At 37.6% G+C, this 14,894-nt stretch overlaps 2 protein-coding genes across 2 annotated transcripts; both read right to left on the bottom strand.

Annotated features, from left to right (window-relative positions):
- Positions 1-3,787: 3,787 nt before the first annotated feature.
- LOC122668277 (MDIS1-interacting receptor like kinase 2-like) lies at positions 3,788-7,180 on the bottom strand. The gene is made up of 2 exons (XM_043864861.1): positions 4,483-7,180; positions 3,788-4,143 (listed from the first exon to the last, which is right to left on the bottom strand). The coding sequence occupies exons 1-2, from the start codon at positions 7,178-7,180 to the stop codon at positions 3,794-3,796; spliced, it is 3,048 nt and encodes a 1,015-aa protein (XP_043720796.1). The 3' UTR covers positions 3,788-3,793.
- A 3,098-nt stretch (positions 7,181-10,278) lies between these two features.
- On the bottom strand, positions 10,279-12,439 carry LOC122668064 (aquaporin NIP1-1-like). The gene is made up of 5 exons (XM_043864611.1): positions 12,218-12,439; positions 11,879-12,103; positions 11,142-11,339; positions 10,816-10,877; positions 10,279-10,540 (listed from the first exon to the last, which is right to left on the bottom strand). Exons 1-5 carry the CDS (start codon positions 12,392-12,394, stop codon positions 10,288-10,290), a joined length of 915 nt encoding a protein of 304 aa, XP_043720546.1. The 5' UTR covers positions 12,395-12,439; the 3' UTR covers positions 10,279-10,287.
- Between the last annotated feature and the right edge of the window lie 2,455 nt (positions 12,440-14,894).

Raw genomic sequence — 14,894 nt, 5'->3', positions numbered from 1 at the left:
GTAAAAATTGGCCGCTGCCCCAATAATAGGCGTAGATTTGGAATCTAGAAGGGTATTATGGAAAGGGAATTAAGAAAAATACAAAAATCTAAGAGGGTTTTTGTAAATCCAAAGGGAGAAAGAGATTATTTTAAGTTTGCGCCTACGATTGGAGGCAGCAAGAGCATAGTTGCAACCCGGGTTGCAGCCAAATTTTCTCCATAAAAAAGCAAGCTTTGTTACCACCAGAATCCTCGGGGCTCAGGCACCTTCCATCTCGTGTCAAGGACTCTGGTACCACCTTTCCCAACCCTTGCTGCTTAAAAAAAAAATGCAATCACACTCAAGCTAATTCACACTTCCAAGATCCCAATATCCAATATGGTAGCAGTATTTCTCTCTATAGGTTTTTTTATTTTTTTTGGTAACAAAGGTTATATATGTATAGATATGTACCACCGAATTAAAATGTTTTAAGACAATTAAAGTTTTAAATTATATTTTAGTGAGTATTTTCTGATTGATTCCATGGAAAAATAAAATCTTTGCTAATGTTGATGGATCACTTCAAATGGTGTATAAGAATAAAATTAAGATATTGCATCATTTGAGATTCCTCATCTCGACTCTCGAGCCCATATATTGGTGGGCACTAGAGTTTGTAAGGGTGCAACTGGACAGGGCTGGGCCCCATTTTCTAATACCACAACCCAACCTTAGGTCCCCTTATAGCTAAATCCAAGCCTAGCCAAGCCTGAGGTCGGGTGAGATATCGCAGCCTAGGCCCAATCCTACCAGACTCAATCCAATCCAGCCCGGCATTGAGTGACACTAATTGGGCTGGTTCCCCACCATATGCAAACCAAAACCTCAAAAAGGGGCACCAATCTTAGCGATCTTACTGACCGTCACACCCCTTAGAAAGGTAGAAAGGTCTAGGGGTGCAGTAGTCTTTTCACGCCGGGTTGTGTCTGGGCGCAGGTACACACCCTCACACAACAAGGGTTAGTGTTCCTTTTCCCAAAATTATGATATTGTGTCATTTGAGATTCCTCATTTGTGGTTTGCCTGGACGGTCCAACTTGGTTGTTGGGATCAATCGAGTTTCACAAACAACATTTAAAAAATTTACTTCTTACCATCCGATTTTCATATGTACACCTGTCGAGCTCATAAGTGAGGGCAGGACGATGGCTGCTACTCTCAAGGTCGTAGACGATCTGAATTCTGAAATTTGGGATTTTTCGTGTTAGGGTTTCTGGGTGAGAGTTCTTACGCCCCGTTTTAGGTGTTCTTGAGAGATCTCCATTCTTATCTTCTTCTATTATATAGTGAATTATCTTCAGCTTCGCCTCTCTGTGTCTTCTTTGCTATGTTTTATTTTCTATTTGTGTTTCTTTAGTGTTTGTTTTCATAATTTCTCAAAAATCAGATTTGATTATATCATTTTCCTTCATTGACTTAAACTGGTTTTTTTTTTTTTTTTTTTCTTTCCAAGCACTACAATGAAACCCCCAAATCCCCCATCTAGGGCAACAGTCTGATTGCTCCGCCAGTCTTCAGCTACCAGTGGATGGAGACAACAACTCCTACTCCAGGTCGCACATCCTCAAATATATGGTTTCCGACAATGTTAGTGCATTATGGTTCTCTCACACGAAGGGACAGCTCTTGCCGCTACCCAAACACTCAGCTTCGTTAAAGCAAACACCATCCACCTTCCTGAGAAATAAATAAAGTAAATGGTTTAATTAGTACTTTCCATTAGGGTGCAAGTTTAGCCTTAACTGCCCAAGCCCACTCTGGCCCGCCTTGAGCCTGAACATGTTGGATTTGTGTTTTCAAAAGATTCTTTTTTTGAAATGTTAAAGTTTCAAACATGAAAAACTAGTTCCCTCCATTTTGTTTGTTTGGAAACACTTGTGTAATGTATGGTGATTTGAACCATAGACATCTTATGTAAACTTGTAAGGAAATTTGGAAAGGCATAAGAACCTCTTCAAGTTTAGTCTCATATTGATTAGGGACAAGTGAAATGGTGAACTAATATGAACTCATATAGCTTATAAAGGGCATAGGGTCTGGGGTGATTTTCACACATGGGCCGTGGCCATGGCCGTGGCCGTAGAATACTCATCCGTCCCCCTCTACAGTAACAATGTTAGTCTGCTATTAGTTACTGGTGTGAAAAGATTATTTTACCCTTGTATTAATACATTAGAATTAAATTTACAATACTACCCTTCAAAATCTATGTTTGGGAGTCAAGGGTAGTTTAGGGATTTAAATTTATTTAACTGGCTAACAGCATCACTTAACAGCATAAAATTAACGATAAGGACTAATTTGTCATATTGGGGTCTAATACAGGGGATGATTTGAGTATTTTCAAAAACCAGGGGGTGATTTGAGTTCGTTTGAAAACCAGGGGGTGACGTGTAATTTAATGTAGCCTACGCCCAGACACAAGACCGCACAAAATGACCTCCCCAACCCCTTAAATGAGAAAATATCACCCTTGTTAATGCCCTTACGCGTGCTCTCATTGCCCCCACATTTGTGTAGGGGCCGCGTTGGCAACGTTCTTCATAATAGATTGCATTTGAGTTGGCTCCCATACATGGGAGGTTCTTATTGTTCTAGTTAGGTATTGTTGGTTGATGTTGATAGACTATATACCAATGCACTTGACTCATGGTATTTACCTGTGTACGAAAGAGATACTCAAAATGGAATCCACTTCCTGTTGTAAGTGAAAATATCAAGATATAGATTATTAATTCATGATTGGGCTAAAAAGTATTAGAATCAGACTTTCAAGTTTTTCGACATTCCTCTCTCTCTCTCTCTCTCCAACAATTGTCTTGCATCCATGGGGAGATTTGTTTTGAGGGCCACAAAAGAAAAATTCATTCCACCGTGGTGAATTTCAAAATTTGAATGGAGAATCTTTAATTTGCATGGTGAACCCCAAAATTTTTAAATTGTTATAATCTTGGTTTTTTTGTTTTTTTTATTGGTAGGAATTGTTATAATCTTGGTTAGTATTCCCAATCTCTTAACCAAAAAATACGCAATCTTACTAGTCTTCTTTGTTATTGCATGATATTTACGTATCATATTAGAGGCAGTTAGGCAAGTTTTTGTATTAAGAGGTCTAATCTTCATAGATTTTGCTATGCTTGGTTACAGCTCAGTTCAAATTTCGTAATCTATTAATGGTTCGATCCTTAGCCCTGATGAATTGAGAACATGACTTCAGCAACTAACCAAATCATAAATCACTAGTAAAAATGAACAAGACATGGATTGGAAAGAGTTGTATAGCACTTATAGATAGTAAACATAAATTTCATGTAATAAAACTAGGGGAAATGTTCTCCGCATTGGGGGTGCAAGATGCATCCCGATTCCCGACACATGGGGGTGGACGAAATGGCCACCTGCCCCCCTGAATGGTCGAAATGACTGCACCGCCCCATGTGTCTGGGCACAGCCTGCGACCCCGTGCGCTCTTGGGCAAAAAACAGTGCCCCATAAAACTAATATCCTTCAGAATTACATCTAGAACACACAACACATATAATTAAGAATAGTCAACACATAAAAGGCCACTCAAATTGCAGAAAAAATAAAAACAAGAAAATCGTGACAAAAACATAAAATCTCATCATGCTCGACTGTCATAATAATACAAGCAGCATTCTTCACCACATACCACACACATAGGAAGAAAAAACATAAACAAGCTTCAATTACACACAAATTCTTTATAATAAAAAAAAAATCATACCTCAAGATCGATTCAATAGTTCTACCAAAGTTTTTGTGTGGAATTGCTTTGGGAAACATTGCAAATTGATAGCTCTTGTGACACTTGTTGCATTGTTGGCCGAGATTGTGGATTTTCATGCAAACAAGAAAATGCCAACTTCATAATCAAAATTAATTTCTCATCAACTTGATTTATGGGAGGTGAGATACGTTGATCAAGTATATCCTTCAACAATATGTTTTTCTCAATAGATGGCAATGTTGAAGAGGATGACGATGACAAAGTTGCGATAAGTTCTCCAGGATGCTTTCCCATTATCACTTCCAATGTTACTATGCCAAAGCTATAGACATCACATTTTTCAGTCACCCTCATTGTGTAAGCAAGTTCTGCAGAATAAATCAAACAAATGAAATAAATAAAAATAAGAATGGGTTTCTCACACCTACAGAGAGAGGAACCTTTATCCTCTCAAGTATGGTGCACTGCCCAGTGCACCTCTAAAATGCACCAGACGGTGGTCATTGCACTTGGGAGGATAAAAATCCAAGTCTCAAGTGTGGTACACCATCCGATGCACTTTAAAGGTGCATTGAGCAATGTACCACACTTGGGAGGATAAAAATCCAAGTCTCAAGTGCGATGCACCGACCGATGCACTTTAAAGGTGCACTAGGCAATGCACCGCACTTAAGAGGATGAAAATCCAAGAGAGAGAGAGAGAGAACCTGGCGCAACGTATCCATATGTTCCAGCAAGAGTTGTCCAAAGGGATGAATTAGATTTTAGAATTCTACTAACGCCAAAATCCGAGACATGAGGCTCAAAGTCTAAATCCAACAAAATATTGTTGCTAGATATGTCTCGATGAATTATTATGGGTGAGCAATCATGGTGCATGTAAGCTAGAGCCTGAGCAACACCTTTGACAATGTTAACCCTTTTAGTCCAATCCAATTCTGTCGCTTCTTCCTCTATGCTAAGGATCTTAGCCAAGCTTCCTCTCACCACGTATTCATAAACCAAAAATGAGTGCCTCACATGTGAACAGAAACCATACAACTTTACGATGTTTCGATGTCGCACTTCTGTCATAATTTGAATTTCGTTTCTGAAAGTTTCTGGATCTGAAATCTCATCGCCATCTGAAGAAGAGGCGGCAAACTTCTTGACTGCTACTAATTGACCTAATGACAACTCTGCTTTATAAACACTTCCATGTCTTCCCACACCAATGCAATATTTGGAGTCAAACTGCTCAGTTGCTTCAATGATGTCTTGGTATGCTATTCTCCCATCATAGTTCCATATTGTAAACACATCTCTACGTTGTTGTTGGTTTGTAATTGGGTTCTCCTCTTCCATGCATCTCTCCCTTCGACAACGATAAAACAAAAATGTCCCAAGAAATGCAAATAGAAGAAACAATAGTACTGCTAATAAGAGAGATATGATCATAAGGAACACGGCTTTGTGTCTCTCTTTTTTGGGGGATTGCTTAGAAATATTGCAAGGTCGCAAACCTGTGGCATTGCCGCACAAACCTTTATTGTGAATGAAAGCTTCCATTGGAGCATTTTGGAAGGCTCGATTATCAGGTAGAGGACCCTCTAACTCATTGTAGGATACATCAATGGTTATCAAACTGAGCATTGCAGTGAAAGTTGATGGAATGGAACCGAGCAACTTGTTATGAGAGAGATTCAAATTTGTTAGCTTGTCCAAGCTTCCAAGCTGCGAAGGGATCTTTCCTGTGAACAAGTTACCGCTAAGGTCCAGTAGTATCTGTAGGGAAACTAAATTTCCAAATTCAACTGGAATGCTTCCGCTGAATTTATTCTTGCTCAAGTTCAAATAAAGAAGATCCGTGCAATATTTCCCTAGTTGATTTGGAACTGATCCACTTAGATTGTTCATTGAGAGGTCAAGATGCTGAAGGTTGGAGAACAATCCCAACTCCTTAGGTACTATGCCAGAGAGTTGGTTATCGTTTAACTTTAGTGTCACCAAAGAGCTAAGCCTCCCCATTTCTATTGGAATCTGACCTACCAAGAGATTGGAAGAAACCTCAAGTCCATGCAGTTGAGTTAACTCTCCAAGCTCTGGTGGTATTTGACCGGAAATCTTGTTTCCTGAGATTTTTAGGTTTGTTAATTTTAGGCACTTGGCCCAATTCTGTGAAACCTCCCCATAGAATTGATTGTAGCTCAGATCGATGTAATCTAAATTGGGGTAAACACCGAAGACTTCTGATACGTTTCCAGTGAGATGGTTATTATCAAGTCGGGCTCTTATTAGGCTGGTGCAATTTCTCATGCTTTTGGGTATCGGGCCTATGAAATAGTTACTATCTACAGAAATATATTGTAGTTCTGAATAACCCCCTTTACATATATGTTGTGGTAAATACCCGTTAAAATGATTACTTCCAAGTTGCAAGAATTCCAATTTTGTAAGATTGTTGATTTCCTGAGGTACTTGACCGGACAATTGGTTGTTATGAACACCAATATAAAATAGATTGGTCAAATTTCCTAAAGAAAGAGGAATTGAGCCAGTGAGACTATTGTTACTCAAATTAAGTGCAGTAAGAGATCTCAAGTTTCCAAAAGAAGCAGGAATTGAGCCACTGAGACTATTGCTATACAAAGAAAGTATAGCAAGAGATGTCAAGTTTCCAAAAGACGCCGGAATTGAACCAGTGAGACCATTGCTATACAAAGAAAGTACAGTAAGAGATGTCAAGTTTCCCAAAGACGCCGGAATTGAACCACTGAGACTGTTGCTATACAAACTAAGTACAGTAAGATATGTCAAGTTTCCAATAGACGCCGGAATTGAACCAGAAAGTTGATTGTAACTGAGCTGTAGAGTAGCCAGGTGGTTCAGAGTGGCTAAAGTAGCAGGGATTGAGGCGTTGAAATTGTTTTTGTAGAGATAGAGGTGGGTGAGTTGGGAAAGGTTGGCAATGGTGGGAGGGATGAGACCAAAAAGTGAGTTTCTATGGAGATCAAAACGGAGGAGGTTAGGGAAGGATGAGAAGTTAAAGTCATGGAGCGTACCTTTCAAATCCATTCGGGAGAGGTTTATTATGGTGATGACTCCTTCCTCATTGCAAGTAATTCCCTCCCATTTGCATGGGCTGCTTCTGCTTCCATTTGCCATCATCTGTATCGTCCATGAAGGGAGTAGTGGTTGGGAATTGTTATAACGAAGAATAAGGCTGGACTTCCATTGAAGGAGAGCCTCCATTGCTTCTCTTTGATCAAAACCATAATTAATGGAAGCGGAAGCAACTCTAAATGAAGAAGAAGGAAGAGCAGCATTAATGGACGTGGCGAAAAGGAAGACCAATAAAAGGAGGAGACTGAATAGTTGTTTATCTCTTTCAAAGGAGGATGATGATGGTGGTGATGCATTAATCATGGTTTCGCCTTGCAAAGTACAGAAGACAAAACTGATTTCTGGGTTATTGGGGGAGTTGGGGGTGGGTTGCAACTTTAACTGCTGCTCGGATCCCTAATTTATAACGGCAGTGATTCATTTGGATTCACACACCCAGTTTGAAATTGACTCGAATGGGTTTGTCTTTTCGTTTCTTTTCTTTCTTTCCTTTTGACAAATTGGTACTCTTTACCCCCATCGCCACCAGGAAAAAAAAAAATCTTTGCTAATGTTGATGGATCACTTAAGACGTTATTAGTTATATATTAGGCATTTTCTGGTCAAATGGTGTATAAGAATAAAATTTAAGGGAGAAAGAACGCTAACTGGTGTTGTATGTAGGTGTGTATTGGTGTCTAGACACAACTCTGCATAAAATGACCGTCACACCACCTAAAACAGTAGAAAGGTAGAAAGGTCCAGGGGTGTAGCAATCTTTTTGCACCGAGCTGTGTTTGAGCGCTGGTACACACCCACTCACATCGTATCTTCTTCAATTATAGAGTGAATTATCTTCAGCTTTGCCCTGTAGACTTAACACATTGCATTAGTGTATAAACCGATCTTTCAAATCTCTCTCCTTAGAAATAGACTCGGTTGGTTGGTTTTCCTTTATTTTCAATTTCCTATCATTGTACCACTTGATTTTATTGACTACAATGGAGGATTTGAGTAATTTTTCCTCCCTTGACTTTATTATTTTTTCCTTCATTGACTTCAAAATGGGGTTTTTTTTTTGGGTTTTTTCTAAACACTACAAGGAAAACGAAACCCCCAAATCCCCTTATCTAAGGCAATAGTCACTCTAATGGATTTAGATCGTTTACGGCGTCCTGCCCGTAGCGGTCTGAGCAGCACACAAATAAGGTGCCCTGCAATGACCGTCTTACCCCCGCTCGGGCAAGGTGCTCGGGCAGAGGTAAGGCGGTCATTGCAGGGCGCTCTGCTCGTAGCACCGTAGACGATCTGGATCCCACTCTGATTGCTCCGCTAGTCTTCACCTACCAGTGGATGGAGACAACCACTCCGGCTCCGGGTCGCACATCACTCAAATGGTTTCCAAAAAGCTTTTAAAAGAAAAATGCTTTCTTTGTGGTCCATTCACAATTCCACATTTCGTTTATTCTCTTTCATTCCTCCAATAGCATCTATGGTTTTGCATTTGTAGATTGGAGTAGGCCCGTTATAAACTGCTTTACCCTTCTTTAGTAATTAGTATTGGGGAGAATGTTCTCTGTTGCAGGCTGTGCCCAGACACATGGGCTTGCCACTCAGGAGATAGAATGGTCATTGCGCCCACCCCATATGCCTGGGCACAGCCTACGCTGCGATTAGTACTGTTACAAAATGGTAGGTAATTTTGTATCAGTTAATTAGTCACGCCATGGCCTCCAAGTCCAAGATATTATCTGAGGGGATATCCTTTTCTTTCTTTTTGGCACACCGGCCCCAAAGAGAGAGAAAAATGGCTCTAAAAGAAGATTTTCAAGTCCGTGTGAGGTCCACACGCATGGATGATGAGTTGCATTCACAGGGAGAAAAAAGCAAAAGATGTAATGAATGTTCGTTCATGTTCGTTCTTCTTATTCTTCTTCCTCCTTTGCCGCCTTCTTTCTTCTTGTTTGTCTTTCTTTCTTTCTATATTCTTCTTCTTCGTTTTTTTCCCAGTCTGGCCAGTCTATGCACCTCCTTCCCCCATGGTTAGGGCCAATCTGGGTCAACCTGGCCCGACCCTAAGGGTGGGTCAAGATTGAATTTTTTTGGTTTTAAGTCAGAGTCGGACTGGGTCTGGGCCCAGCTAAGAGGACATAGAGTTGGACTGGGGTTTTAAAAGGCCCAGCCCAACCCAACGTTGTTGCAACTTGCAACCCTACTTTCTATAAAAAAAAAAAATATTTGCTTTTATTATACAATTGTACATCCATAGAGGTTTTCATGTTTTTACAAATTTTTAGTCCTTTAAATAAATAAAGGGAAAAATTGTACTGATTCCTTAGCCCTACACAAATTTCAGTTCTTTGCTTTTAGAAGCTTTATATATGGCTACTGGTACTTTGACCCCATGGTGAAGAAGAATCCCCTCACAATAAGTATCTAAACCGTCTAACTGAATCCAAGAAGGGTATTTCATTCTCACCATGAACAATGGGGTTTGGGTGTCAATAATGATGAACCCAAAATCCAATCACAGGGTGATCACATCAACCTCAAGAAAAACATACTTCTAAAATGTTTAAGTTTTACCATTCAAATAATTAGTTATATCTAATTTTTGTATAACATTATAAAGGTTGTCGTGATTGAGGATCAAGCGAGCATCTCATTAGTACAATTTCAGCTTACAATGAGTAGAGGAAATGGCTAAAATTACAAAAGATCACATTTTGTATTCATTTTCATATTTTCCTAATTTTATTTAAACTTTTAATCAGAGTTTGATCCATTTTCATTAATTATTTTGGACTAAAATTTGACCACTGAATGGAAGTACGGTCCAATATCGTTTCTTGAAGAATTCGATAATTGGACTCACGTTTCCAAACTGCATTACTTAAAGCATCAGTGTGTATTTTGTCTTAATTTAATGATCTTCTAATCATGTATAGCTACTCAATGAAAACAAGAAACAAGTAGTCCATTCAAAATTATTCATAGGAAATCGAATGTCATTTAACCTTCTTTTAATTGTCAGTTGTCTTATTCTCAAAAGTTATTTAGGTTGTATTTGGTACGCATTCTGGGTCGATTTCGCATTCTCAGATGATAAAAATAGTTGTTTTTATCGTTTAAGAATGCGAAATCGACCCAGAATGCATACCAAACATAGCCTTAATATAGTGGGAAAAAAACATTTCTAATAATTAATAAAAGACATCAATGTAGCATGTAATGCATTTTTATGTGAAATGACACGATTTACCCGCGTTGAAAAAAAAAACTAATTGTATTAAAGGGTAAAAAAGTAAAGTTACAATCTTTTCGTAACCACCTATACATGGGAAAATCATGTTGGAATATAGGAGACAGAAAATAAAGGATCAAATGGCTCTTTTGGTTAGCTTTCGAATAGAGAGAGAGTTACATGATTACTACAGAGGAAATTCTTGTTTTGTCTTTGGATTAGAGATCTTTCGTAATGAACCTACACTCTTGAGGAAAGATCCACTCCTTGTGATCTCACGCAAGGGCTTGTTTGTGAACCTGATAAGATTGTAAGCCCATGCACCACTAGTCATCCCACATATCGGTGCCACTATGTAAACCCATACCGAATTGTAACGGTTCCATATGATCGCAGGCCCCAAACTCCTTGCTGGGTTCATTGATGACCCTGAAATTAACCTGTCCAAATTCACATTTTCCATCAGTAACACACATGTATCGTAGGCTGTGTTTGGTATGTATTCTTGGAATGTATTCTAGGTCGATTTTGCATTCTCATACGATAAAAACAACAAATTGACCTAGAATGCGAAATTGACCTAGAATGCATTCCAAAAATACATACCAAACACAGCTATAGTATATGATGATTTTTATTTTTATTTTTAATTTTTTTTATGAAGGGTGAATGATTTAGTAAGGTAAATTAATATGGAAATTAAGTGGGGTAATACCCAGCGATATTCACATCTACTATCACAATTGCCCCAATTGCAAGCCCAGCAAGTTCTCCAATCTGCAATGGTCACAACCAAGCAAAGTTAAATATTGAATTTGAAGATAACCTTAAAGAAGTTATTATTAACCCTATGATGTTTAATTTGTTATTTTAAAACATGGGTGAAGGATCGTTGGTTAGTGGAGCAACAATTGTATTATGAGTTTAAGGGTATTTTAGGCATTTTAAATGTAAAGGAATTTCATTTACATAGTGTATTGTTCCAAAAAAGGTCTCACATAACAAGTAGAATTTAGTGTAATTAGGTTTAGAAGAACTGACCGCTCGGCTATCGGTCGCAACACCAGATATAACAAACATGAGGTAGAAAGCAATGATAAACTCCATCCCGAATGCTTGCATATCTGAACCTGACGGTGTCGACCCGAAATAAAGACTCTCTTCTGTGCCATATAGTAGTCTAAGAGTTATAGTTGCAAGTATTGATCCAAGAAGTTGTGCAGCTGCATAGGCTGGTACCTGCCAATGTACATCAAAAGAGTGGAATTAGGATACAGGGCGAGGCTGAATCGGCTATTATAAGGTTGATAGCCAACTCTTCTGGTCTATTCACTTCTAGCTCATTCACAACTTGGAGATGTTTGGTTGATGTCCTCCTTACAAAAGATCAACTTAGAAGGAGATCCATAATGGTTGCCCCATATTGTTGTTTCTGTTGGGCAGAGTTGGATTGTAGGGATCATCTTTTCTTTGAATCCCCCTTTACTTATTAGTTTAGTGAATGGGTACCTCTCAAATGGCCCACAAAACTCCCTTTCTAAGCTTAGCCATTAAAATATTTCAACAAATGATTAAGAAATAAAATGAGAACCCCATCAAAAAATAAAATCATGTTTCATTTGAGTGGTACCCATTCAGAGTGGATTCCATGTGACTGGTCCTGGAGGGCTTTGGATCGTACTTGTACAAGGACATGATCCGTGCTCTCAAGTAACATGGATCCTTGTTCTCCAATCAGTTCTATTTAAGGTAGACATTAATGGCGATTGCGGGTTCACCTGTTTCCATGGAAATCTCCCGCAGGTAGCGAAGGCTATGCTGGCAGCGGGGTTGAAGTGGGCGCCAGAAATGTGACCCAGAGAGTACACCATGGCCATCGCCCCAAATCCCCAAACCAATGACATGCTAACGACACTCACCTGACCGGGTTTGATCACATTCACTACCATGACCCCACACCCTGCAAATACCATAAAAAATGTACCAAACACCTCTGCTAGCAGCTGCACCCAATCAAACAAAGTTCTCTCATAGTAAAAATGACAGTTTCCATAATTTTTAAAAAAAAAAAATTTTTAACCCAAGAAAGGCTTCTAAGTTTTTTTTTTTTAAAATACCTTCTGTAAGAAAGGTACAGAGACAGAAAAGCCTGATCCTTCTCTCTTGATTGTTCTTGGAGAACCAGAAGAATTGAGGGACTCTTCATTTATGACCTCACCACCTTCTTTGATATTAACAACAATTTCTTCCATGGATTTGGAGAGGTTTAAATTAGTTCCAGAAATCTCACCCATCACTAGTAGCAGAGAAGTTAATTATAAGACATAGAAGTACTGTACAGAACCAAGAAAAGGAGAGAGATGAGAAAGGAAAGAATTCAGAGTTGATCCCAAAAACAGGGATCAACTCAGAGTTGTAACTCTGGTAGTTACAAATAGATAATGTGAGCAGTAACTGAGAAGATCAATTCCAATTTATAGGAACCCAAAAATAGGCGCTAGAAGAGGGAAAAAAAAAAAAAAGAAGAAACATGAATACGAAGATAAATGTATCATTTTGGGGTTTTGGATTTTTTATGACTAAGAAACTCTCTTTCTTAAATTTGAGAAAATCTTGTTCTAAAATTCTAATTAAGATTTTTTATTTTATTTTTGATCATAAATAAATTATGCATTAAGTCGAATTGCAACTATCAATTTTAAGAACATCCCAGAGAAATGTGAGGGGCATGCCCCAATTGAAACTTTACTTTTTTGTCCTTTTAGTTTAATACATTTATTTTTAAACGAAGGTACATCAAAGACTTTTTTTTTATAGAACTTTATTGGAAGTAGTTTTTTGTCTGGCTACGCCACACTCCCATGTGTTTATCTCTCTCCTCCTCAAAACAAGGGAGCACACACACACAGAGTACACAAATTTACGTGGTTCACCCAAGGTGGGCTACGTCTATGACCGAGCGATAAGTAGAGTTTCCGCCATTCCAATGAATAAATTATAAATCTTCACACACACATCTCCTTACGAGATAACACCTATATAGTGTCTTGCGCTGTACAATACAGAGAAATCATAGTCCTCGAAAGTAGAAAATTGCCTCCAATATAACGACTCTCAAAAAACCGCCGATATTAGAAAAGAATCATCAGTACTTCTTAGATTAAGTTGAGATCAAGCTTCACCAATAATAAAGAGGGCAAGGAGAGCAACTACCAAATAATCGGGAGCCATAAACTGAAGAGAAATGTCCCATGCCAAACCATTCCATTTGTTTCTCCCAAAGTCTTTATATGGAACAATAATCGAAAGGGATTTCTGTTGTACCTCAAAGCTGATAAAAGACCAAATTTGTTGGTTGGAACATGAAGAGTTGAACCATCTCAAATTTCTCTCCCACCAAATATTGTAAATGATTGTAGAAAACGCCATTCTGCGTATTACATCGCAAACAGAATTCCCTTTGAGATGGAAGAGGACCCACTCAAAGACAATATACTTGCAATAGTGTAATGGAAGAGGGTGCATGGGTGGAACGTGAGATTTGTAGAAGTGGCCGGTTGATGTGGCATATACAACCGTACTATTACCCTCCCCCTTAATTATACTATCCAATATATTTAAACAAGTAATTAATATACTAAATTTCATGATAAGGCTTTTCATTTGAATAAGAATATAATAATCTATACAACTCAACTTAGTCTTAACCCAACTAAATGAGGTCATAAACAAACTAAATTAACATAACTCTCTTTTTCACCATGGATCATGCTAACACAAACTCAAACACTCATAGTATTCAACTCCCATTTGCATTAATAATTGATGAAGTACAACACATAGGTACCTCACAACTATTCAATTTTGTTATAATAGCTTGTCATAAAACAAGTTTAATTGATTTTGAGGTATCCAAGATTCTTAGATAAAATTGAAATATACAGCACAATTAATTAATTTATATTCGATTAACGGGTGATAAACAATTTTAATGAAAGGGAAAATCTTGTTATAATTTAGGTTAGTGAAGAGAAAAAAAATGTAACCTTACTTATTTGTCATTTTAGTACCACACATTTTTTCAATGAGGGTAAATCTTATCATTTTGCATTCTTACTCAAAAGATATGCAATTTTTAATAATAACATAATGACAAGTCAAATCTCCTTTTATCCCTACATTAAATAACTTTCAGAATAAGGACAAAAGGAAATCAAAAGAATATTACATTTTTTTTTTTTTTTTTTTTTTTTTTTTTGGGGTAAGAAGATTACAACTTCTCACTTCATCATTTTGATGACAATAAAATGTAGCCTTAGTTAAATGAGGTATTTAATATTTTAAGTGTCTTGATATTTAATATTCTAAGTTCTTATCTTTTTTTGTTTTTATTGAAGTAAGATTCTAAGTTGTTATAGTTTATCAAATAACACAATTGATTCAAGCGCGAGATGATTAAAATTAATTTCGTTTATAATAAATGTGTATAATATCCATGAGCTTTTTATCTTTTTTTTTGATAATTTGCATAATATCCATAGATATGTTTTGAATTGTATTAGCATGATCCATGGCGCCACATTATAAGGGTTAACTATCAATCTTACAGGTCTTTTCAACTCTTTAAAAAAAAAAAAAAAAAAAAAAAAAGGTCTTTTCAACTCTTATTATTCTAATCCTTTTATATAGAGGGATCAAGTATGATGATTTATCTATGTCATCTGACTTTGATACTGATTTTAATGTCTTTTCTCCTTTTGCCACTAGTACTGATTTTTGGAATAAATAATAAGG

Source organism: Telopea speciosissima, chromosome 7 (assembly GCF_018873765.1).
Source record: "Telopea speciosissima isolate NSW1024214 ecotype Mountain lineage chromosome 7, Tspe_v1, whole genome shotgun sequence".
In the NCBI taxonomy this organism is placed as follows: domain Eukaryota; kingdom Viridiplantae; phylum Streptophyta; class Magnoliopsida; order Proteales; family Proteaceae; genus Telopea; species Telopea speciosissima.
Note: the sequence above shows the minus strand (reverse complement) of the source record. Positions and strands in the feature narration are given on the sequence as shown.